This window comes from Culex pipiens, chromosome 2, assembly GCF_016801865.2.
Source record: "Culex pipiens pallens isolate TS chromosome 2, TS_CPP_V2, whole genome shotgun sequence".
Taxonomy (NCBI): domain Eukaryota; kingdom Metazoa; phylum Arthropoda; class Insecta; order Diptera; family Culicidae; genus Culex; species Culex pipiens.
This window is the reverse complement of record NC_068938.1, coordinates 141,698,095-141,723,857: the sequence shown is the minus strand read 5'-3', so window position 1 is coordinate 141,723,857 and position 25,763 is coordinate 141,698,095. Positions and strand designations below refer to the sequence as shown.

General features: G+C 38.4%; 2 protein-coding genes across 3 annotated transcripts; one reads left to right on the top strand and one right to left on the bottom strand.

Moving 5' to 3' along the window:
- The first annotated feature begins 2,851 nt into the window (after nucleotides 1-2,851).
- LOC120425798 (chondroitin proteoglycan 1-like) lies at nucleotides 2,852-3,416 on the top strand. Its single transcript, XM_039590409.2, has 2 exons — nucleotides 2,852-3,009; nucleotides 3,072-3,416. The coding sequence occupies exons 1-2, from the start codon at nucleotides 2,938-2,940 to the stop codon at nucleotides 3,327-3,329; spliced, it is 330 nt and encodes a 109-aa protein (XP_039446343.1). The 5' UTR covers nucleotides 2,852-2,937; the 3' UTR covers nucleotides 3,330-3,416.
- A 6,054-nt stretch (nucleotides 3,417-9,470) lies between these two features.
- Nucleotides 9,471-25,079, bottom strand: LOC120425789 (tuberin). 2 transcript variants are annotated; one of them, XM_039590397.2, is made up of 6 exons: nucleotides 24,690-25,079; nucleotides 23,728-24,629; nucleotides 21,221-23,673; nucleotides 14,090-16,253; nucleotides 9,984-10,151; nucleotides 9,471-9,912 (listed from the first exon to the last, which is right to left on the bottom strand). In XM_039590397.2, exons 1-6 carry the CDS (start codon nucleotides 24,763-24,765, stop codon nucleotides 9,664-9,666), a joined length of 6,012 nt encoding a protein of 2,003 aa, XP_039446331.1. In that variant the 5' UTR covers nucleotides 24,766-25,079; the 3' UTR covers nucleotides 9,471-9,663. The 2 variants fall into 2 exon arrangements, with proteins under 2 accessions (XP_039446331.1, XP_039446332.1); XM_039590398.2 differs by having other exon boundaries at nucleotides 21,251-23,673.
- Between the last annotated feature and the right edge of the window lie 684 nt (nucleotides 25,080-25,763).

Genomic DNA, 25,763 nt, shown 5'->3' with positions numbered 1-25,763 from the left:
TCAGGACAAAGTTATCATTTTTTTTTTTTGCCACAAAATCTGTCACCATTTCCTGATGAATATTACCATCTTTTTTTTCTGTGTAGAACAACAAAAATCCTAACATTTCCAAAAGTAGAGATCCACTTAACTTACAAAAATAAAGAAAATTTTGTAATTGGGCAATAGTTTTGCTTAAACATCCAATAATTGCTTGTTTTGATCAACTTAATTGCAATTTTTTGTCAATCATGAATATATAAATAACTGTTTTCTTACGTTTAAAGTACCAAAGTTTACAGAAGAAAAATGATGATAATATTCATCAGTAAATGGTGACAGATTTTGCGTAAAAAAAATGTGTAATTTTACATCAGGGATTGGTGAATTTTCATCAGTTTTGAAAATGTCCATATTATGAAACCATAAGAATTAATAATGAATCAAAACTATAGGTTATTAAGCTTAAATGAAACACCATAATTGATGTTTGAAATGATATTTCTTGGATATTTCATAGCAACAAGTCAATAACAAAACTATTTTTTTGTAAATAAAATGTGTTGTTTTATCAGCAACTGTAAATAAACCTATTGTTGAACAATTCCAGCAAAAATCAGAAATTTTTCTGGTACTTTTGTAACCGACCCTCTCCGAGGGGTCTTTGACAAACTTGAAGGAAATTAAACTGGAATATAAATACATGCCACTTCCATGAGATTTTTCAATTTTTATGTTGAAAAGTTAAATTTGAAGGTGATGTCACGATTTTTTTCGTTCAAAATTTTTGAGGAATAGCCTAAAAAATGCAGGATGGTATGTCTCTCCTAAAAAAATACAAAAATCATTTACGTCAACCGAAAACGAAAATTAAAAAGCTCGTCCAATTTCCTATAAGTTTGCCTTTAACAGCATTTGAATTGGATGTATGGGCTCACAGAGATGACCTTAATTACATTGCTCACAACTGAGAATAGTATATTTTTTCAGTGTGGTAGAAACCTGGATAGTAAAAAAGCTTACGTAAATATTAAAAAGAGTCAAATTCAAAAGCTGCCAAGGAAAACATATAGGAAATTGGACGAGCTTTTCGGTAAAAATATTTTCGAGACTGAAAAATCAAGTCTGTCATTTAGATATTGCAAAAAAAAAATCAAAAACCCTATTTTTTCAACATTTTTATTTCTAAACCACTTTATCTTCACAAGGATTGAACATAGGACAATGGTCAATATGGAGACTTTTATGTAAAATTGTCTGGGAAATCGATTCCCACTATCGGTTTTTGAAAATTTTGACGTTTAGGCCATTTTTCAAAAAAAACTGTTTTAGTAAATGATTTTTGTATTTTTTTAGGAGAGGCATACCATCCTGCATTTTTCGTGAGTCTTTTTGTCACATTTTTGGTTATTTCCTCAAAAAAATTGAACGAAAAAAATCGTGACATCGTCTTCAAATTTAACTTATAAACTTGAAAATTGAAAAATCTCATGGAAGTGGCGTGTATTTTTACTCAGTGTATTTTGTTCAGAAAGCCCGTCCAATTTCCTACAAGTTTGTCTTTGACCATTTTTTGGTACGATGCAACGGCTTAGAGTTACAGTTATTTTTAAATTACAAATTAACAAATATATTTAAATTACCTACGCCCTTCTCAAATGTCATTTTCGAGTACAATTGCCTCCATATCCAGGTTTTTAAGCGATGATGGCGTTCGAATGTTGAACGTCCGAAATGTCAAAATCGCACAGTAGCACCAACATTAGAAAAAAATGCGGATGTCATGCCATGGCACACTTTTTTCGTAATGTTGGTACCACCGCGTAATTTTGACATTTCGGGCGTTCACCATTCGAACGCCATTTTCGCTTAAAAAGCTGGATACACAAAAATGGCGTATATAGGCCTAGGATAAAATGTCTAAAAAGTGTTATTGAAATCGGAGAGAGTCGGGTACAAAAGTACCAGAAAATTCCTGTATTGAGCTGGAATTGCTCTGTTTTGTTTTGGTTATCTATTTGACTAATAGAAAACTATATATATATAGACTATATAGAAAAAGTTACTAAACAATTATCTTTTTTTTTTTTCATTTATAGGTCATGTTAACATTGAAAATCCATGTTTCGATTCTCCAAAGTTCCTAAGAATCAGGGATGGAATAATCGCAAAACAATCAATTTCGCTTGCGAACTTTTCACCCGCGAAAGAGAGAGGAGGCAAATCACGCAAAAGAAAATCGCTCCCGAATTTCTCTCAGAAAATCAATCTGCTGATGATTTTTTATGAATTTGCTTGTCAGCACCACTTAAATATTTTTTTCACTTTGTTTACCCACATTGCCCATCTACAAAATGTGACAGGTCAATTTCCGACGTGTAACGTTACACTTGCAAGTTTAGTTGTGAAAAAGATGATCCGCCGACTAATCAAGATGATGATTTTTTTAGATTCTTTTTACCGATCTTTCGTGCGCGAGAGAGGAGAGCATGCACCCTTTTGATTTTTTCTCTTGATAAACATCCAATGATTTTCTTTTGATGATGATTATTCCATCGCTGCTAAGAATCTTTCGGATAATTGAAACTTCGAATAATCGAGTGTGGACTGTACACAAATGTTTAGGAACTTTTTTTTAGCTAAAAGCGAGATAATTTAATTACTATATTAGACCTAGCATGGCCTTTTGCTTCGGTATCTTATCAATTCTCCTTCATTAGATTTCTTAAGCGATAAAAACAGTTTTCCATTAAATTAACAATCTGGCATTCGAAATGCAATCACCTTATTGAAAGTTCTGATTCTATAACTTTTATCATTCACGCCACTCGTAAACAAGATATTGACCTGCTTCCTATTCAGCTCCTATAAATACTTCACTCAACCGTTTTGAAAGTATCAGTTGACCTGCAAACGTCCCAACGATAAACAGTACTGCTACTCCAAACTATCGCCGCCATGAAGTTCTTGATACTTTCGGTTATGATCAGCCTGGCCGCTGGCGCCAGCGTTCCCTATGCTTATATCCCGGTAAGTTATCTCCGAAAAAATGGTTCTCTTACTTCTTCTAAAACCACTGTTTTCTTCCGTAGGAATGTTCCACAGTTCCCCAGGGCCAGAAGCTTGCTATTGGAGATTGTCGTCAGTTTGCCATCTGCCAACCGGTTGGCCTGTCCTTTGTCGAAACCTGCCAGGACGGACTCGTCTACGACTCTCGTGTCGATCGCTGCGAGTGGCCGGAGAATGTGCCCCAGTGTTACGCCAACTACTACAACAACGTCTACCAACAGCAGCAGTACTACCCACAGCAGCAGCAGCAGCCGTGGTACCCCCAGCAAAACTGGTGGTAAATGTTGCTAATATATCTTGTAATTTCTAAGTGTGTTACTTCAATAAATTGAACTAATGAATATGCCGAAGGTGGCCTCTTAACCTAAGTACAAGTTTTTTTTTGTTTATCGCTTGTATTCAACGGTTATATTTGGAATTGTCAAAACCTCGAAGTTCATACAGGGATCTCAAGCCAAACCAGCAGGATCCAGATCAAAAGTGTTACGATATGGCTCCAACTTGGCATAGAAGAACTTAGGCCAAATTAATTATACCCTTTTTTTGTTGACAATTTTTAAAAAAAATCATATGCCCGGAAAAGCTGAGCCAATTTTAGCTCGCCACGTTGCAAAGGAAAGGTGATTAGGTGGGCTAAAAGTACCATGCTTCTCCATCATAATGAGTTCCCAGTACATTTCTCTGGAGACGCATGGTGCTTAGGGTGCCCAGAATATGGGACTGAGGTAAAAATTCTATGGGAAAACTCGAAAAATTGTATGAAAATCCAAATATTCTCAAAAGTGAGACTCTCAATGGAAATTTAATGCCCTACAACTTTGTAGAACATACCAGCGCTATAAAACTCGATCTTGAAAAGTTATTAGCGATTTAAAAAAGTTATTTTTGTATGAAAAACTTTTTTTTTCACCAACTTCATGCTTGGGTATCAATGTGTTAATCTCAATCGATTTCGCACAGATGCTTAAAATAACCCTTTTTTTTGTTCAAAAAGGATAGGGATCGAGGTTTCAAAAAATGTTTTAACATGGTTTATGGATGGTCCCGATGAGTAAAAACTTATTATTAACAATGGAACGCTTAACGCATGTCCTACTTACACGGACGCCCAAGCCTCCCAAAAAAGTTGGAACGGTAACTTCAACTCGCTGGTTCTCGGGCATAACTCAATCAATCGGGATGATTCTTGTTTCCAGGGTTTTGTAAGAATGTCTAAAATTTCTCAGAACTTGATTTGAAAAAATCTGGAATTTCTGCGACAGAAAACATCGTTCCACCTTTTTTGGCGAATTTATTTTTACACGCGTATAAAACAAGTTGGAACGATGTTTGTGTGCGCAAAAATTACAGAATTGAACAAATTGAGTTCTGCAAAGTTCCAGGATTATCTAGACATGCTAACAAATCACTGGAAAAAAAGAATTGTCTTGATTGGGTGAGTTATGCCCGAGAAACAGCGAGTGGATGTTACTGTTCCAACTTTTTTGGAGCCTTGGGCGTTGGAATGATAAAAAATGTGTTTTTACATATATCCGAAATTTCCGTTTCCAAGTCCGAAGTGTCCCCTTCCGACTCAAAAAATGAGGGCCAGAGGGGAAATATTTTTCCAAAAACTTCAAATTTTCAATGGAAATTGGAATCAACTGAAATTAATTTTGTACGATCAGCCTGTACGAGGTGTGATTCAACTATTTTTTTGTTAAATATAATAAACGCCGATTTTACGTTGAAACAAACCGTGATTTTCTTAATTCCACAAAAATCTTTTGTTGTTTTGAAAAAGTTGCTATGACGTTAAGCGTTGATTAAAAAAAAACTTGATTTTCATATCAACAAAATGTTTTGTTGATTCAAATATGCCTTATTTTTCTGCGTGTTTAGAAACATTTTAGCAGGGATGTGGAGTCGGAGTCAGAGCCGGAGTCAGTGGAGTCGGGTCTTTCTGATAGACCCGGAGTCGGAGTCGGAGTCGGCTAAATTGTATGAGCTGGAGTCGGAGTCGGAGCCGGAGTCGTAAATTTCTGATAGACCCGGAGTCGGAGTTGTCAAAAAATTTAATATAATTTACGAACTTATTTATTGTTCAATATTTGTTATAATTCAGGTTAATTCCCATTTTTTTATATTTTAAATTTATTTATTGCATTGCGTGCACTGCGTTGACATTTTTATGTTTAATTTATTTTTTGGTTCAACGTATTTATCAGATACCATGTTTTTGAAGCATTTTTATTGTGATTGGAAAGCTCACTATCAGTATTTAACAAGAATAATTATGTTTTTAAAACATTATCAACTATTATATCAATCTTCTACTTGGAACGCAACATGCTCATTTTGTATGTAAATAAAAACAAATCAAAGTGTCGTGCTGACATTTCAATCTGACAAAAAAATCGAAAATAAGTTGCAACTTATTTTGAAATACAGTTAAACCCGCGCCATTATGCCTCGCATATGCAACTTTGCATAAACGAGTAATTGAATTTATTAGGTATATCGATTACCCCAATGTTTACCATTTCTCTACAAAACTCTTAAAGTTTTAAGGCATTCAAAAAAAATAGACTTGTTCAACGATATTATTGAAGGATCAACTTATATAATATCGTTGAACAAGTCTATTTTTTTTAATACCTTAAATCGGGGTGATATAATTTTATTTATTTTTCAAAGATTAGAGTTCATTCTAAGTGTAATATTTGGTTGAACTAACTTTTAGGGGTCTTCCATAGCTATCCAGATTGGATTAAAATTTGCGAATGATGTTGTTCTTACCCTGAAGTTTAATCATGGATCTAAGTAATTCCATCAATATTATGAATTTTAATGCTCGCTCTTTAAAAGCGAAAGAAAATGAATTTTTCAACTTTTTACGAGTTCATAACGTGCATGTTGCTGTTATAACCGAAACATTTTTAAAAACTGGCACTTATTTGAAAAGTGATCCAGATTATAAAGTTATAACTAATAACCGAATGAATCGAAATGGCGGTGGAGTTGCAATAGTTATCCACCGTAGTATGACTTATAGCACGTTACGTGACTTTAAGTTAAAAGTTATTGAAAGTTTGGGCATTGAACTTGAAACTTCTTTTGGGAAAATTATGATTGCAGCTGCATATTTGCCTTTCCAATGCACTGGGGAAAATAAAAATTATTTCAAAGGGGATTTGAATAAACTTACTCGGCATAGATCTCGATTTTTGATCATCGGTGATTTTAATGCCAAACACCAATCTTGGAATAATTCAAAAGTAAATTCCAATGGTAAAATTCTATTCAGAGATTGCACTTCTGGTCTTTATTCGGTTTTATACCCGAATGGGCCAACTTGCTTTTCTTCTGTTAGAAATCCATCAACAATTGATTTGGTTTTGACAAATCAAAGTCAGTATTGTGGTCCTTTAGTGACTCATGCTGATTTTGATTCTGATCATCTTCCAGTAACTTTTTCACTTTCTCATGAAGCAGTTACCAGACCCAATAGTTCTGTGTTTAATTACCACAAAGCTAATTGGGACAGGTATCAGCATCATATTGAGAATAATTTAAATCATGATTTTGTTTTAGAAACCAAAGCTGATATTGATTCAGCCTTGGAATCTTTAACTAATGCAATTTTGGATGCTAGGAATATTGCTATTCCTAAAGTCCAAGTCAAATTTGATTCTCCCATTATTGATGACGATCTTCAGCTTTGATTCGTCTGAAAAATGTTCGCCGAAGACAGTATCAACGTTCTCGTGATCCTGCACTGAAGCGAATTCAAAAAGATTTGCAAAAGGTTATTGACCACAGATTCACTCTCCTGCGAAATGAAAAGTTCGCAAGAGATGTCGAACAAATTAAACCTTATTCCAAACCTTTTTGGAAACTTTCAAAGGTTCTTAAGAAACCTCAAAAACCATCCCTTCTTTAAAAGATGGTGATAATATTCTATTAACTAATGGGGAAAAAGCTCAAAAACTTGCTCAGCAGTTTGAGAGTGCTCATAATTTCAACTTGAATGTTTTGAGTCCTATTGAAGATCAAATTTCAATAGAATTTCAGAATATTGTTGAACAAGAATTTTCATCAGATGAAGTTTTTAATACGGATCTGAATGAAATAAAATCTATTATCAAAAAATTTAAAAATATGAAAGCCCCTGGTGAGGATGGCATTTTTTACATTTTAATTAAAAAATTACCAGAAGCAACTTTAAGTAGCTTGGTCAAAATTTTCAACAAATGTTTTGATTTGGCATATTTTCCCAGTAGTTGGAAAAATGCCAAAGTAATTCCGATTTTGAAACCGGATAAAAATCCTGCTGAAGCCTCAAGCTATCGGCCCATTAGTTTGCTTTCATCTATTAGTAAATTATTCGAAAGAATAATTCTTAATAGAATGATGACGCACATTAATGAAAATTCAATTTTCGCTGATGAGCAGTTTGGATTTCGCCTTGGGCATTCAACTACTCATCAGTTGTTGAGAGTTTCAAATTTGATTCGAAGCAACAAATCTGAGGGCTATTCTACTGGCGCTGCTCTTCTAGACATAGAAAAAGCATTTGACAGTGTTTGGCATAAAGGTTTGATTGCGAAATTGAAAAGGTTTAATTTTCCGATTTATATCGTGAAAATTATTCAAAATTATTTGACGGATCGTACTCTGCAGGTATGTTATCAGAATAGCAAATCTGATCAACTACCTGTACGTGCTGGCGTCCCTCAAGGAAGCATTTTGGGTCCAATTTTATACAATATTTTTACTTCTGACTTGCCTGATTTGCCCCCAGGATGTCAGAAATCACTTTTTGCTGATGACACAAGCATCTCCGCCAAAGGCAGAAGCCTTCGTGTCATCACAAGAAGATTACAAAAAAGCTTGGATATTTTCAATTCTTATTTGAAAGAATGGAAAATTACTCCAAATGCTGCAAAAACTCAACTTATTATTTTCCCTCACAAACCAAGGGCTGATTTTCTTAAACCAAAAAGTCATCACATTATAAAGATGAATGAGGTAAATTTAAAGTGGGAGGATCAAGTGAAATATCTTGGACTTGCTTTTGACAAAAACCTTACTTACAAGGATCACATTGAAAGTATCCAGGTTAAATGTAACAAATATATTAAATGTTTGTATCCACTTATAAACAGGAATTCTAGACTTTGTCTCAAGAATAAACTGTTAATTTATAAACAAATTTTCAGACCTGCCATGCTTTATGCTGTGCCGATCTGGACAAGCTGTTGCTTAACCAGGAAGAAAAAACTTCAGAGGATTCAGAACAAAATTCTGAAAATGATTCTGAAACTTCCTCCCTGGTTCAGCACCAGTGAACTTCATCAATTAGCCGAAGTTGACACTTTGGATGTTATGTCCAATAAGATAATTGATGCATTTCGACAAAAATCATTGCAGTCTTCAGCTGCATTGATCCGCTCTTTATATAGTTTATAAGTTAGTTTTAAGGTATCCCTTTTCCCTTTTGTACATGTAGGACCTCCTACATTTGAAATCACTGAATAGCGAAAGCTACAATATTTCATGAATAAATGAAAGTTGCTAGTATTTAAAATTGAGGTGAAAAGTCATCGTTTGTGATTGGACACTCAATAATATTTAAACTGAATGAATGTACATGGAAAAGAAATTTGAATAAATATAAATTAAAAAAAAAAGGGGTCTTCCATTAACCGACACAGAAGGTGTCGGAGAATGTCCCACATAGTTGACACACGCTAATTTCTTTTCGTGTTTTTATCAACAAAAAATAAAGCAGATTAGCATAAAAAAGTTTGCTCGAAATTTTTGCAGCCTCTGTAAGCTGGTTGTAAAGCTCAGATCCTTTGTAAAATAGTGTAAATAGTGTAAATAAGTTCTGCGTGCATGCCTTTTTCCAGTTCTGCAACCTGAGATTGTCAGCTCCACTAGTGTCATGCTCATGGATATCCCTTCCGCATACCATGGCTTCCGTCAAGTATTGTTGTTCCATCCTTTCCTTCATAGGGACCATCCATAAACCACGTGGACACTTTTTTGGGATTCTCAACCCCCCCCCCCCCTTCGTGGACAATTGTTCATACAAAAAAAATCTTTTTTGTATGGAGCGTGGACAATCGCCATACCCCCCCCCCCCCTAAAGTGTCCACGTGGTTTATGGATGGTCCCATACGAAAAACAAGAACAACCTAATGCATTTTCTCAATATTTCATCACCGTAGTTTGTGGATGCAAGTTCAAATCCCACCTGATTCCAGTCTTGTTTTTTTCATATTCTATAATTCCAAATTTCAGGGAACCTACCGAGATATTATCCCTGAACCATCTGCTTGAGAGACAGAAGCCGCAACCATTAAGCCATTCATCTTTAAGCAGATTTGTCATAACATAAATCACTTTTTTACCAAATAAAACTAATAAAAAACAAGTTGTTGTAACAGTATTTGATGGTCTCTTTATTATTCCAAGCTTCCGTTCTATGAACATGCCCAGAGGCGTTTTGCCAGCAACCAATAAAGTGCACATCACATTAAGCAATAAAAGTAACGCAAAGTAGAACGGGGTGCATTGAATCGTTCCTTCCAACGGAGTTCGTAACCCCCCACAACAATCCCCTTCCTTCTACTGAGTATAAACGGTGAAATCGTCGCCACGCGTCGTCGAGGCCGTGGTCAGATCCTGCGCCGATCCGACACTTCCGCCGGGACCACGAACCGGCCCACCACTGCCGGTAGTCTGCTGCTCCTGCGTGTCCACACTGCTGGCGGCCTTGGCGCGTATGTTCTTAATCTTCCGCAGCCGCTCCAGCCAGTTGGATGCGTACGGGTTCTGGTTTTTGATCTTGAGCGATTGCGACACCAGTGAAGCCAACTGGAAATGAGATGGAGGAGAAGGAATGTTGGTGAGAAAGTGTATAAACTGCAAATGAAGATGCCACTCACATTTGCATGCAGTGCCATCTGGCGGGCCAGAAGCGGTGCGCCCGAATCGGACACAATCTTGGGCTTGGCGCTCACGTGCTGCGCAATTTCGTCCCGAGCCAGCACGAAGACGCGGTTGCTGTCCAGCTCCATCGGTTCGATCACCACACAGGCGTAGTTAAATTGACCCTGTGAATTTAGTGTGGGAGAATTTGGATGATCAAAAAACACCTTGTACAAAATGTGAATATTGCAGTTTTCGTTTGATTATGTTTTTGTTCAATCTATTTGAATTTGATAAATTGTCACTTGTGTCCTATTTGAATTCTTAAATTCCAAAATTTCGAAATTCTCAAATTCTTGATTTCTAAATTCTGTTATTCCTTAATTCCTAATTACCAAAATTACCAAATTCTGAAATTCTAAAGTTCTAAAGTTCTAAAGTTCTAAAGTTCTAAAGTTCTAAAGTTCTAAAGTTCTAAAGTTCTAAAGTTCTAAAGTTCTAAAGTTCTAAAGTTCTAAAGTTCTAAAGTTCTAAAGTTCTAAAGTTCTAAAGTTCTAAAGTTCAAAAGTTCTAAAGTTCTAAAGTTCTAAAATTCTTAAATTCTTAAATTCTTAAATTCCCAAATTCTTAAATTCTTAAATTCTTAAATTCTTAAATTCTTAAATTCTTAAATTCTTAAATTCTTAAATTCTTAAATTCTTAAATTCTTAAATTCTTAAATTCTTAAATTCTTAAATTCTTAAATTCTTAAATTCTTAAATTCTTAAATTCTTAAATTCTTAAATTCTTAAATTCTTAAATTCTTAAATTCTTAAATTCTTAAATTCTTAAATTCTTAAATTCTTAAATTCTTAAATTCTTAAATTCTTAAATTCTTAAATTCTTAAATTCTTAAATTCTTAAATTCTTAAATTCTTAAATTCTTAAATTCTTAAATTCTTAAATTCTTAAATTCTTAAATTCTTAAATTCTTAAATTCTTAAATTCTTAAATTCTTAAATTCTTAAATTCTTAAATTCTTAAATTCTTAAATTCTTAAATTCTTAAATTCTTAAATTCTTAAATTCTTAAATTCTTAAATTCTTAAATTCTTAAATTCTTAAATTCTTAAATTCTTAAATTCTTAAATTCTTAAATTCTTAAATTCTTAAATTCTTAAATTCTTAAATTCTTAAATTCTTAAATTCTTAAATTCTTAAATTCTTAAATTCTTAAATTCTTAAATTCTTAAATTCTTAAATTCTTAAATTCTTAAATTCTTAAATTCTTAAATTCTTAAATTCTTAAATTCTTAAATTCTTAAATTCTTAAATTCTTAAATTCTTAAATTCTTAAATTCTTAAATTCTTAAATTCTTAAATTCTTAAATTCTTAAATTCTTAAATTCTTAAATTCTTAAATTCTTAAATTCTTAAATTCTTAAATTCTTAAATTCTTAAATTCTTAAATTCTTAAATTCTTAAATTCTTAAATTCTTAAATTCTTAAATTCTTAAATTCTTAAATTCTTAAATTCTTAAATTCTTAAATTCTTAAATTCTTAAATTCTTAAATTCTTAAATTCTTAAATTCTTAAATTCTTAAATTCTTAAATTCTTAAATTCTTAAATTCTTAAATTCTTAAATTCTTAAATTCTTAAATTCTTAAATTCTTAAATTCTTAAATTCTTAAATTCTTAAATTCTTAAATTCTTAAATTCTTAAATTCTTAAATTCTTAAATTCTTAAATTCTTAAATTCTTAAATTCTTAAATTCTTAAATTCTTAAATTCTTAAATTCTTAAATTCTTAAATTCTTAAATTCTTAAATTCTTAAATTCTTAAATTCTTAAATTCTTAAATTCTTAAATTCTTAAATTCTTAAATTCTTAAATTCTTAAATTCTTAAATTCTTAAATTCTTAAATTCTTAAATTCTTAAATTCTTAAATTCTTAAATTCTTAAATTCTTAAATTCTTAAATTCTTAAATTCTTAAATTCTTAAATTCTTAAATTCTTAAATTCTTAAATTCTTAAATTCTTAAATTCTTAAATTCTTAAATTCTTAAATTCTTAAATTCTTAAATTCTTAAATTCTTAAATTCTTAAATTCTTAAATTCTTAAATTCTTAAATTCTTAAATTCTTAAATTCTTAAATTCTTAAATTCTTAAATTCTTAAATTCTTAAATTCTTAAATTCTTAAATTCTTAAATTCTTAAATTCTTAAATTCTTAAATTCTTAAATTCTTAAATTCTTAAATTCTTAAATTCTTAAATTCTTAAATTCTTAAATTCTTAAATTCTTAAATTCTTAAATTCTTAAATTCTTAAATTCTTAAATTCTTAAATTCTTAAATTCTTAAATTCTTAAATTCTTAAATTCTTAAATTCTTAAATTCTTAAATTCTTAAATTCTTAAATTCTTAAATTCTTAAATTCTTAAATTCTTAAATTCTTAAATTCTTAAATTCTTAAATTCTTAAATTCTTAAATTCTTAAATTCTTAAATTCTTCAATTCTTAAATTCTTAAATTCTTAAATTCTTAAATTCTTAAATTCTTAAATTTTTAAATTCTTAAGATTTTAAGAATTTAAGAATTTAAAAATAATAATTTTTTGTTCTCTTGATTGTTTTAACTTTATTTATTAGTTTTGACTATTGATATCTTTGATTTTTGTTTTCCGATTTTTTTAATGTTTGGTTTAAAATTTTTGGATCTTTTAAGTTCTTTTTTATATGAATTATTTTTTTTGGGTTTTTTTAATACTATTTTTCCCAATTTTACTTCCTAATTTCTGAATAATCCAATTTTGAATGTTGGAGCATTAATTTTTGAATGTTTAGATTTTTTTTTTCTTCAAGAATGTTCAAATTAAAAAAAAATCTACTGGTTGAATCCCACCCTAGAGTTCAAAAGCGGAGAAGCTTCTGTTACGTCCAATCAAGCTCATATTTGGGATAGAAGCACAGTACACCCACTGGAACATGCCCAATAATAATTTTTGTTACATCCAAATGTCTGTATCTTCAGGAAAAGTTTGAAATATGATTAAGATTCACAAGATTAAAATTGAATGTGTCCAGTATAAAAATACAATAAATAAGGATAAAAAACATTACTCAAAACATTAAAGAAATTAAATATTCAGAGTCAGTATGTTTAAAAATGAGTTAAGTGTAGTCCGTAACATTTCGTTTTTATATAAATTTTTGTTTTATTTCGTTAATTCTTGAATTTAATTCTTTAATTTTTAATTTCATTTCACCATCACTGCTTACATTTTAGATTACACAGAATTAGAATACTTTGGATCATTTTAAATCATAGTACAGTTTAATTTTGAGAAAAATAAAAATTTAGATGACAAATACTAAAGTGAAATTTTGGAAAATTTCTAGCCTAACATTTTTTTTAGAATTTTAGAATAAGAATTTTAAAAATTAAGAAATCAACAATTCAAAAATATCAATGGAATCTTAATGCTTTAGAATTTTAGATTTTTTTAAATTTTCAAATGTTCGAATTTTTAACTTTTGATTTTTTAAATCATTAAATTTTTCTGACATAACGTATGATTTTCTCTATGGTCCCTATATGCTAAGCAAACGACCAGTTTTAGAACAAATCTCTGAAAATGGTGGGGCAACTGCCTCATATTGTCCCACCATGTGTGCGCTAGTAATTTGTAATTTTCGGTTGAACGGAAATCCAAATCAAATCCAAATTATTTGATTTTTAAACCTAAACATATTGCACACAAGCTACGCGCTTCTCATCGTGACCCTTTTCTTAAGCATTTTTTATATGGAGTTCTGCGTTCTTTCCGGACTGACCAATATTATAAATTAAATATTATCAATGTTGCAAAGTTTGGCCTGGAAGACATTCAAATAGGTACATCATCAAGGGCGAATTTTCAAAAAGAAATGAAATTTTGTAGTAATATTTTTCAGATCATCGAAATTCCCTGACCCAGCTTTAAATTCCCTGACTTTCCCTGACTTTTCCAGGTCAAATAAAATACCCTGACAATTCCAGGTTTTCCCTGACTTTTCCAGACATCGACACCATGTTCTTCAATTCTTAAATTCTTAAATTCTTAAATTCTTAAATTCTTTCGTTCCAATCTGACGACACCTACCTTGATCGTCTTCAGGTCGTACGGGTCGCCGCTCTCGTTGTACACGATCGACACAAAGTCGTTCCCGATGTGCTTCTTCTTCTCGTTGCAGTTGGGATCGTGCCGGTGGTTCGGCATCAGCGTCGCCACGTGGAACGTCACCTGCACGATGTCGTCCTGCCAGATGTACGTGAAGTTCCCGTCCTTGCCGTTACACTCCAGATCGATGAAGAAGTTTTGCTCCTTCGCCTCCTTGATGGCGACCAGGGTGCCCAATTTGCGGAGGAATTTCGCATATCGCAGACTTCCAAAGCGGTTCTTGAGGATTTCCGCCTCGTTGCCGGCTTGGCCGGGTCCAACGTACAGGACGCCGATCTTGTGCTTTTCGAAGGGCGCGATCAGGTCGAGCAGGTGGATGGCCCGATCGCTGGCGTCCTTGTCCATGAGGATGGGCTTCTCCGAGTTGAGTTGACCGCTGTGGTAGAGCTGCAGAAAGACGAAGCTCGGGCTGATGACGGAGCGGGTCGCGGCACCGCCACCACCACCGCCGGCCTGTTCACCGCGGAGGCGCGACTGGGCAGAGCTTTTACTGTAGCCGCCCCACTTGAGGTTGTCCCGACTGTAGTGCTCGCGCGCTACGGAAATGGTTTTGGAGCGCCCGCGGGGGAAGTCGTTTTCGTTCGAGGTGGGGTGCATGGTCCCGGCGCCGGAGATGGCGGGGAACGCCGGGGAGGCTGTGCCCGAGTTGGACAGTTTGCCGTTAATGGCGTTGCGTGCGAGGAGGCGCGGGGACAGCGGGGCAGGGGATTGAGGCGGTTTGGTGGTAATTTTCTCCATCGGGAGTTTAAGGTTAAGAGAGGACGAGGAAAGGGTTTGGGCTATCGGATTCATCATCATCGCTGGGGAAGCAATGGTCTCCGTAGACGAGCTGGTCGCTTCGAGGCGACCTCCGGTGATGGCGTCGTCGGCAGAGTGTTGCTTCTTTGGGGCGGATGTGGTTGATGGTTCTGCCTCGGAGGATTCCGGCAGAGAGGCCGACGGGTGGAGAGTCGCTCCGGATGTGGTGAAATCTGGCTGTTGCCTGACATTTCCCGACGCTCGGACGGTCAAGCTGTCACTTGGAGGAGCTGGAGTGGTAGTTTTAGGTCCACTTGGGGGCGTTGATCCAGCTATTTCTTCCGGGATCGCCTCACAGCTGACGCCTTTCCCGTAGTTTTTCTTCTTCTGTTGAACCTCCATTTCCATCGGTCCCTCGAAACCCTCGCCTTCCTTGCTGTTGATCTTGTTCAAGAACTGGTTCTTCCAGTTGGAGCTCATTTCGGGACTCGAGTTTACTCGACGCACCGGATTACGTGACCTTCCCTCGGGATCGTCAAATGCCACATCGTCCTCATCTTCGTTGGCATCTTCTGCAACCGCCCCGTGCCGCGGTATATCGATCGGGCCCGTCGTGGTCCCAATAGTAGCCTCATGCGGCTCAACCAGCACATCTTCGTCCTCTCCCATGTCACTGCTCTCTTCGTCCTTCCGGATCTCAAATACCTCGTCCGAGATGGACACTTTGGTAGCCTTCAACGTGGCCGGTGGAATCTGAACCGCTGATGGACCTGCAACCACGTCCAACTCTTTGCTGGGAATGACCGCCGGTGGAACTTCCCCGCCACCAGCAGTCGGAACAACCTGCCCGAAAAAGTCCGCACCCACGATGCCTCCGTCCAGGCTGGGCACAAACAGTGTCGTCAAGTCCTGCAGCGGAAACTCTCCCATCGACTGATCATAGTTAATCTGGTTCTGCACCCTCATCATCCAGGACAGCATTCCTGTCGGCCGTCGAATGCAAATCTCCGCCCAACCCGTGCAAGAGCACGCGCACAGCTGAATCGGCTTGTCCGCGGCATCCCCCGTAGCAGCAGTCGCACCCGCCGCCTTTTTGCTGGTGAGCGTCGCTGCCGGAGTCTGCTGCTGCTCGGTGGAACCGCTGTCCGCCGCCGTCGGATCCGGGTTGCTGCCCCGGCGGGACAGCGTCTCCAGCGAGCTCGACGAGTAGCCACCCTCCTGGGAGCCCTGGCGGAAGAAGCGATTGCCGGTGGCGTTTCCAGCTGATGATGCTGAAAGCGCCGCTGGTGTTGAAGAGGACGTCGAAGAGCTGGTCGTCACCAGATCGGTGCTGTCGGATTCGTTTGCGCTGGTTGTGCGGGATGATAAGGGGGATTAGTTTGAGGGGCATCGAATATAGGTGGGAGCGTGGGAGTAAAATGTATGCGATTTACCCAGCTGAATTTGTTTGGCAAAGCTCGGATCGTGTGTTATTTCTCAGAATTCAACTACTCGGATTTGTGAAAATTAAAAAAAAACAAGCCATAAAAACTCTACACCTACTCAGGAAAAATAGATAAAACCTTTACCTAAACAAATAAAAATTATTTTAAGTGAATCAAACCATCCACTTTCACGACCCCCGGGTCTTTTATAATCTCTATTGCAAGTTTCTGCTCGAACTTATAGGGTAGCAAATTTGCCACCGAAACAAGCCCATCGCGGGGGTCAAATAAGGGGTTTTGACGTAGACTACGTCTTACTCGAAGGTACTGGGGTGCCATTCCAAAAAACCCGGGCCGAAGGCCCTGGATTACTGCGTCATCCGTCAAACGCTTATAACTTCCTTCCCTCAAATCGAATCGGCACGATTTCTGCTGCATTCGATTCGAAAATTATTCAGCAATTTTTAACTATAGAAACAACTCAATGTTTTTAAAATGTTTTCGAAATGCATTGATTTTGCAAGCAAAATGAGCGCTTCCTACTCACGGACGGGAATTTCATGTACCTATTTTGAGGGGAAAATCGTTTTTCGTTCTTCTCTTTCATTCCTCCACTCGATGTTGTTGTCTAGTCAAAGATTTACCAACACATTCGAAGTTTGTTTACATGGCAGCTGCGGTTTTGTTCGCATTAGATTTGCCATCTCTTTCTAGTAAAAGTCAACTCAATCGGAATTCAATTCGAATCGTATACGAATTACGTTTGCATTATACACCTGCTCAGTTGTTTTGTCATCGTTAGTTTCCAAAACGTCTAAGTATTGACGATTGTTTTATGCGAAAAATATTTTTTTTACGGTGCTGTACATTGGAATTTCATTAAAAAAAATCATAACGTTAAAAAACAAGCCCAAACATGCTAAATATGTGTAGCAATGCAGAAAAATGCATTTTAGATTGTTTTCAGTTGATAAGATTTCTATTTTCATAGAAATCTTGAAGTTTTTTGGAATTATTTTTTTTGCAAAATATTTTCAACGGCCTAAATTCGCAATTCGCAATTTTCAGTGTAAGAACGGGCCTTGACCGATCTTATGCACTTGGTTCCCGACGAACACGCACTGCCCTTACACCTACATCTCACCCTTGCTCTGAGTCAGTACGAGCAACACGCTAGAACACGCTTTGAGTGTTCGTGCCAGGCATGCACACCTTCTTTTCCGGTTACGCATTTTAACTCGGCCGGGGGTGGTACATTACGTAGGGTTTGATGTAAGTATAAGCGCCTAACCATTTAAAGTGTGCCTATCAACTTTCATTAAAGCAAAAACTGTTCAAAAACTAATTGTTAATTTACTGTGTATTGTTTTCTCCTGAAATCTTTCCTAGTGTCGAGTCGTGTTAATATGTTGCTATTTCTTATGTCGCGGTGTTTTGTTACAATTTTTGGTCCTAAGCATTTTATAAAAGTTTTTTAAAAGTACAATAGTAATATTTGTGTTAATCCTTTAATCATTCCATAAATTGAGTAAGGGCTCGAACCTCACTTGCTTAAGAAAAAGGTGAAGTTTCAAAACAATGGACAGTGAAGGAAATATACTATGTAAAGAATCAATTGTAAAAAGAAAGCTAGTAATTTATGAAGTAGATAAAGAAATTAACAATAGTTAATAAATTGAGGTAACGAACAAGCTTAGATTGTATTGAGGGCAATTTACAGGGAAAATGAGAAATTATTCAAATAGATAAATAAAGAAAAGGCACATGATAAACAAAATTGACATCGCTTCCAAATTAAGGAAAGCAGACAGTTTGTTACAGCAGCATCAATTGGTAAAATAGAGTGGAAAAGCGTTGAGAAATAAGAGAATCAAATGAGTAAAATCGAAATCAAATGGAGAGTAGTAAACAGAAGCCGCGTTAGAAAATCAGTGAAAACAAAATAAACAGAAGATAGCTGATAGCTGAAATGGAAAGAAGAGAAACCCCGTTCTGCGATGCTCAGGTACATCCACAGCAGTTGACTCAACATACTGCGAATCAAAACAATACCGTCTACAATCACAAATTACTTCCCTTTCCCACATTGACGCGCCCCTTTCTTCTAGCCGTCTCTACTCTGACCCTCGCTGGTCAAAGGTTTACGAGTCGTTTCCACAGGCCACCAGCTATGTTATACCTTGTCATCATGATGACTAAACCAAGCCAACGTGGAGGTAAGAAAATAGGACACTTGCAAGGAACCAGAGCCATGCTGTTTTGTCCAAACAGCACTACGGATGTAGTTGGGCTCCTTCCGGGATGTTCCTCGCCTGGGTGTTGTCAACCGACGAGTATCATCAGTATCATGCAACCTTGGCCTGCATTTTCAACGGCCTAAATTTAAAAAAAAAATTCAAATTGGAGTTTTTTTTAAACTTTTGAATCTAATAAAATTTGTTATTTTTCAATTTTTGAATTCTGTTTAATTCTTTTTAAATTAAAAAAAAATCCGCGCTTGATTCGATTTTTTGTGCATAGTTCCTTGCGGTCCAATTCCGAGGTCACTGGGCATAATCTTGCCCCGCTTAAAGATAGAGCAAGAACCAGACGGGTCGTCGACATATCTGTAAACTTCCGATTTCATCAGGAAAAACTGGGACCAGCGTGTATTTAGTAAGGAGCAAGGTAGAATATTTATCACAAAGTTCGATATGGGCTGATCTCACCAAATTTTCGAAAAAATGCGAATAAAATGGTTTAAAAAGCACTTTTAACATTTTATTTTTCCTCAATTTCCGAACCATAAGTTCTATCTTCGAATGCCCGCTGGTCCTAATCTTGGCAGGCAACAAATCTCTCACGAACACACAAAGTCAATTTTTTCCTTGAAAAACTTTATATTAAAAGTTAAAATTTGCACTCAAAAAGCTAAATACAGTAGTTGGTCGGTAACTGGGCGTTGTTTAACTGGGCTGCTTTTTAACTGGGCGCTCGATAACTGGGCCGTAGCCCAGTTAAAAAACAGACAAACGTCAAAAAACCAAAACAAACCAAAATGACCGAGGGGTTGATGGATGCAAAATCATATTCAATAAATAAAAACGTTACTTAATCCACCTTTAGGTGGTTGGTGCCTTCCTTGCATTCATAAAACATAAAACATGAATACCCTACACAGCCTCAAAAAAGTGTAAAAATAACACTTATTTTTATCAAAATATCCGAGATCCGGCCTGAAAAAAGTGTATATGAAACACTAAAGTACTTATAAGTTTTGATAGGGTTGTCAGATCCTCAATCTCTTGGGCTTATTGGAAAGGTCTTTTAATTACCTATCCAACGATGGATCGCATGATAGACCCGGACAGCTTTTTCATCAAAATATTTGAGATCCGGCCTCAAAAAAGTGTATAAATAACACTTAAGTGCTCATAACTTTTGATGGGGTTGTTAGATCTTCAATCTTTTGAATGCATTGGAATAGTCTTTCAAATACTTTTCTAACAATATGTAGCATGACGGGGTTTCTTACAAAAACCACCCTTTTTACAATCTTCAGAAGTTTAGCTAAAATCGTTTTTTAGCATAACTTTTGAAGTACTTCACTAAACTTCATAACATTAACTAGGGTTTTGTGGGACCCCAAGACGGATCGAATGAGACCAAAACGGTCCAAATCGGTCTAGCCAGTCCGGAGATAATCGTGTGCACATTTTTCGGTGCACGGACTCACATCCAGACACACGCACAGACATTTGTTCAGAATTTGATTCTGAGTCGATAGGTATACGTGAAAGTGGGTCTAGGAGGTCGAATAAAGAAGTTCATTTTTCGAGTGATTTTATAGCCTTTCCTCATTGAGGTGAGGAAGGCAAAAAACTTTTTTCAAATTTTTGTTTAATTTCAAATTACAATTAAAGAAATATGAAAAGTAAGCAATGTGAATAAATTTGAGTAACTTTTGTTTTTATATTTCATCTGGAAAATATTATGCATCGGTGGTCCCCTCGTTATTTTTTGTTCAGCCCAGTTAACGAGCAACATTCGGTGACTGGGCTACGTTCTCAGCTCAGTTACTGTATAAAGGTAAAAGCGAATTATTATTACACTGAAATAAGAAAAAAATTCAAAATTCCTTTATTGTAGGAGTTTTGCCTCCTTTTCTTATTAAGTAGGGGAACAGCATCTAATCCCTTCGTGACTCTAATGTTGCCATATCACGATTTTGACGTAGAATATAGGAATTTTGCAATTTTTTTCATTATAGGCAGAGCACGTCTTGCAGGGGCAACGAAGGGAACAAGAATGGTTTTTTCAACAAATCCATCAAGTCATGGCATACTTATGCGTATCGTCAACATTCATATCACCTATGTTACAAAGAAAATAACTGGAGTTTTTTTCAATGTCCAATAAACTAAATTTTCAGTTTTTACTTTTTGGATGTTTTTTGATACCCCTGACTCAAGGTGGTTTCAAAAACACCCAAAAAGCAAAAACTGGAAATTTGGTGTATTGGATCTTTTGAAAAAAAAAAAAAACTCCAGATAAATAGAATATTAACAGTTTAACTTAGGTACTGTAACAGAACCTATGTTAAATTATTAATTTTCCATGATTTTTTAAAAATTGCTTCATCTGTAAACTGTTTCGAATGTTACGAATGACTGTACTTTAGAACCATTAAAACCAACACAGTAACAGTCTAAACTCTTCAAAAGATGTCGTACCATCGCGGTAATTCTTTTATCTAACCTAATTCTGGGAAATAACTCGCAATCGTCTATGCGCGCAAGCTGCATTCCAATTAGAAACTATCTAACTCTAACATGCAAATCGCAACAAAACAGAACAAAAAAAAAACCCCAGCAAAATGAACACACTCACAAAAAGAAACCAATCCTCTTACCTACTATGTTGCAAACTTGCTTTGGTATACCTTTTGTTGACGGCGGCTTGCGACTCGAGGACCCCGGTGCCCATGCCCGAATCTTTGTTCGAGCTCGAATCCGCAGACAATCCGGTGCTGGCGGTGTTCGGTTCAGACGAAGCTGCCGCCGCAGCCGCCGAAGCCGCCACCGTCGTCGTCGTCGTCGTCGAGGACTTGCTGTCCTTGCACATGGTGAAGCACCGATCGCAGAGTCCGTTGCGCAGCGGAATGGCCGAGCAGCCGCTGGTCGTGATCGTAACAAGATTGTGGCCGAGGAGCCACGTGTTGGATTGCCCACCGCGGAGGAGAAACTCGGCGGCGGGACTGCGCTTCGCTAGGCCGGAGCAGGGCGAGTACGTGTGGTTGGCCATAAAGTCGATGCACGTTTCGGCGAGCTCGGAGTGGAAGTTGTAGAGGTCGCTGTTGAAGTTGGGTTGGTTGGTCTTTTGTTGGGCTTGTTGCGCTTGCTGGATTGTGGCGCGATCGCCGGCTCCGCGACGTTTGGAGCCTTGCTCGGTTAGGCTGGAGCTGCGCTTCCGGTTGGAGGAATCTTCGTTGACCTGGGAGAAATCGGCGCGGGGTCTCGAGCCGTCCTGGAAGGGCGTGTGCACGTTCGAGTCAAGGGCCTTCACGATGTAGTAGACCAAGTTTTTGCGCAATGGCAGCCGACACTTGAGGAACCAGCCGGCGATCACGTGGTGGGCCAGCGATACGGTGTAGTGGTCGTAGCGGTACGGGTTCGTGTAAGGGAAGGACATTGCCATGACGTACATGTAATCGACCACGACAAAGTTGGCGATGCGATCGTTTGGGAGGTGGCTTAGGGTTGAGAGGAACTCCAGGACCGGAACGGCCACCGTTATGCTGGTGGTCATTTTGCTGAGTTCGTAGAGTAGATTGGGTAGTTTGGGCACCAGAGGATCGGGCATCTCGAGCAGAAGGACCGTCAGGGTTTGGATGCAAATTTGGGGTCGTCGAGAGATGAGGCCGTTCTTGAGGACGTCGATGATGTTCTTTTTGGTGAGGAACTCCAAGTGTTGGTGGTATGTTGCGAGACTGGCCAACACGGGCAGCACCAGATCGTGGATGTCCGTTTGGGTAGGTTTGTTCGTGTAGAAGATCAACTTGTCTGTGAGCATCCGATCGTTGAACATCCGGAACAGCGTTTTCGCCAGCGAGTCCACGTCGTTGCCCTGAATCAGGGCCTTGTTCTCCATGATGTTGGGCAGCTCGGACAGAACCAGCTGAATAACTTCCCAGTCTTTTTCCTCGCGCAGGCAATCAACAATGATTTGACAACCGCGTTTGATCGAAATCGTGGTCAACCCTGCCGAAGGCATTGCGTCAGCCGCTTTGGCGTCCTGCTGTTGGGCCAGGTTCAGCTGACTCGACGATTGACCCGATTGTCCGGCCACGCTGCTCGATTGCGGCGGCTGAGTGCTCTGATGCTGAAACGGCCCTTCAACGCCCAAATAAAGGCTGAACCGAATCTTGGTCGATTTGTCCGTCTCCGGGTAGCCCACGTGGAACGACGCGTTCGCTCGGGCCTTCAACATCCACTTGAAAATGTTGTACCGAACGACGTTCACCCGTTGGAAGACAATCGGCCTTTCATAGTGCAGCTCGAGTTGACGCAGCAGCAGGTGAAACACCCGGATTGCGTGCGCCGACGGCAACCGGTACAACTTTACGCCGAATATCTCAATCAACCCATCCACCAGCACGATAATGTCCGCCACGTCCCGCACCGAGGTAACGACGCGTCGATCCTGCGCGTACCAATCGTACGGACGCTGCAGCATCTTTCCCACAATCTCCAACAACTCCAAGCAGCGCTTCGTGTCACAATGCATGATAAAATTGATCAACGCCCCCGCGACGGCCGTCCTCACCTCCGGATCCATCTCGTGCACAACCCCAGCCAAATGCACCATCACGATCCGGTCCAGAATCTCCTCCTCGTAAGCCGCCCGGTTGATGTTCATAATCTTCACCAACGCCTGCACCGCGTAAATCCGGATCATCGTACCCTTCATCTTGTAGAACCGGTCCATAAACGAGCACAACTCCAGCAGCCACTCAGGCCGCGTTGCCGAAATCTTCGTCGTCATGTATTCGATCAAGCGCCTCACGGACGCCTCCGGCCGCTCGCTCGATACCTTCTCAATCAACCCGTAGATCTTGTCCGGGTCGGCACTGATGTCGTTCCGCTGCAGCAGATCCTCGATCACATCGAGCGTCTCGTGAAAGTTCCGCACAACGTGGTTATCGTTTGGCAGCCGGTACTTGGCCAGGTTGGACGAGATCTCCGTCATGATGTCGCAAATGATGTCCCACGTGGGTTCGTTTAGCTCTGGGCCATTCTTCTGGATCAGCCGGTGAATGCTGAGAATCACCTCGAACGTAACCACTACGTGCTCACTTTTGAGGGCCTGCAAAGAAGGTGGATTTAGTTTAATTTTACAAACTTGAGCCACGTTACTTACGTTCCAAAAGCTCGTCAGCACGATCGACGGCGGACAGTTGAGGATGGCCGATCCGCTCACGCCCCACAGTCCCATGTTGGTGTGAAAGATGGCCCCACGGAGCAGCGCCTCGTCCCGGTAAAAGGTACGATCGTTCAGGATGTTGCACATGGTGAGCAGCGTCGCGTGCCCCAGCGCCGTTCCAAACAGGTTCTTCATGATCTTCCACGAGGTTTGGCAGTACGCTTCGCGATTTACGGTGCGACACAGGATCACGATGAACAGGGTGAGGATTTCGTTCGGGATGATGGCGTACCCGGGGAGGCAGTCGAGTACGGTCAGGGACAGCAGGATGGTTTGGGTGTCTTCGACGCGGCATGTCAGATCGAAGATGTAGTTGACGATTCCGACGAGGAAGTTTTTCTCTAGGCTGGCCGCGTTGTACTTGACCAGGTTCACGATGAGTTCGAGCAGGGGAACGATGAGGCCGGCCTGGTCGATTTGGGAGATCCATTGGACGAGAAAGGAGCCGATTTCTTTCTCGAAGTACTGGATGTTCTTGCCGTTTTCGGTGAGGCTTTTGAGCATTTCCAGCCGGTAGGCAATGTCCTCGGGCTCCTCGTGGGACACAATCACCCGGAAGAACTGGGCCCGCATCAGCTTCAGGTTGTCGTACTGACCCTTGATGAGCTTGCAGTAAAAGTTGAGCGCGACGTGCCGCTGCTCGGTGGACTTGTTCCCGACAATCAGGTCCTTCGTCAGGTGCCACAGCAGCTGCACCGAGTCCACTTCGAGCCGGTACTTGATGACATCCTCGCTCAAGTCCTTCAGAGCCTTGCAGCGTTGACCGACGGGCGTTTCCGGCTGCAGTTCCCGCTCCAACTCCGCACTGATGGGAAAGTAGTTCCGGTCACGGTGAGTAGCTGAAAAAACAACAGACCAAACTCAGCTAGTATCGGATCAAAACATTGCAAAATTCTCACCTCCGCTGGTCTTGGTGATGCGAAAAAACTGCTTCAGCTTGTTGAAGGTGTTGTTGTCCTTGTCCTTGCTGCTCATCCTGGAGCAGCCGGCGGCACCTGCCCTGGTACTGTGTGGTCGGGTGCCGGTGCCAACAACAACCCTGTCAGAAAAAAAACGCAGCTGGGGGGGAGGTGGGTGGTGGAACAAAATATGGGAGCAGCTGCAAATTCTCAAAACAACTCTTCAACCTCAATCTACACCATCCAAAATGGGCCAATTCCCTCAACCAACACCTCAAATCCAAACTACCGACACTGCTATTCCGAAATTACGCACTTTTGAAGCTGGAAAATATGGTTCGATAGTGGAAAATTGGCACCGAAAAATTGCTGCGACTGACACAATATTTTTCCCCTGCTGCACCCGAACGACGGACCGCATCCAGCACAGCTGAGAAAAATCGATCTGACAACAAAACGATCAGACGCAGTTTACGCAAATGAGGAACCGACCGAAAATTACGTAGAACGATAAGTTGTAGGAGATGAAGGTCAATTTAGGGCAGTGAAATGGTTAAATTTAGGTTACAATATTAAAATATTTTTTCAAAGTTTATGTCACCACCTTCAGTAGTAGTTTATGCAACAAGTTGCAAAAAGAGGATTTTTTCAGCACGAGTCGTTCATTTATCCAACGAGATTCACCGAGTCTGATAAATACGAGTGACGAAAAAATCAAAAAACTCAAAATCAATGAGTTTTATACATTTTTTGCAATTCCGAAAAACACGTTTTGAATGAACTTTTATGTCAATCATCCATGTGTTAAGTAAATATACTGTTCAAAACAAAAAATATTGAAAAATCTTACTTTTCAATACAAGTGTTGAAAAGTTCAACTTTTCAGCACCCATTTGGTATTGAAAGGTACCGTAAACTGGGGTCAATCGGGACACAAGGGGCGAATTGGGACAGCAGTTTTAACCATATTGGAGCACAATATTTTGATTTTTCTGGTTGGTTTCGGTTAGAACAGACACACGCCATTTCCAAATTTAAAAGCTTTAAGTGCTCTAGAAACTGCTGTCCCTCTTG

Excerpts from the sequence above, each read along its gene's own strand:
- LOC120425798 (XM_039590409.2), top strand. The coding sequence starts at position 2,938 with ATGAAGTTCTTGATACTTTCGGTTATGATCAGCCTGGCCGCTGGCGCC. Across the intron at positions 3,010-3,071 it reads TTCCCTATGCTTATATCCCG|GAATGTTCCACAGTTCCCCA; the intron begins GTAAGTTATCTC and ends TTTCTTCCGTAG.
- LOC120425789 (XM_039590397.2), bottom strand. The coding sequence starts at position 24,765 with ATGAGCAGCAAGGACAAGGACAACAACACCTTCAACAAGCTGAAGCAG. Across the intron at positions 24,630-24,689 it reads CATCACCAAGACCAGCGGAG|CTACTCACCGTGACCGGAAC; the intron begins GTGAGAATTTTG and ends TTGTTTTTTCAG. Across the intron at positions 10,152-14,089 it reads ACGACCTGAAGACGATCAAG|GGTCAATTTAACTACGCCTG; the intron begins GTAGGTGTCGTC and ends CTAAATTCACAG.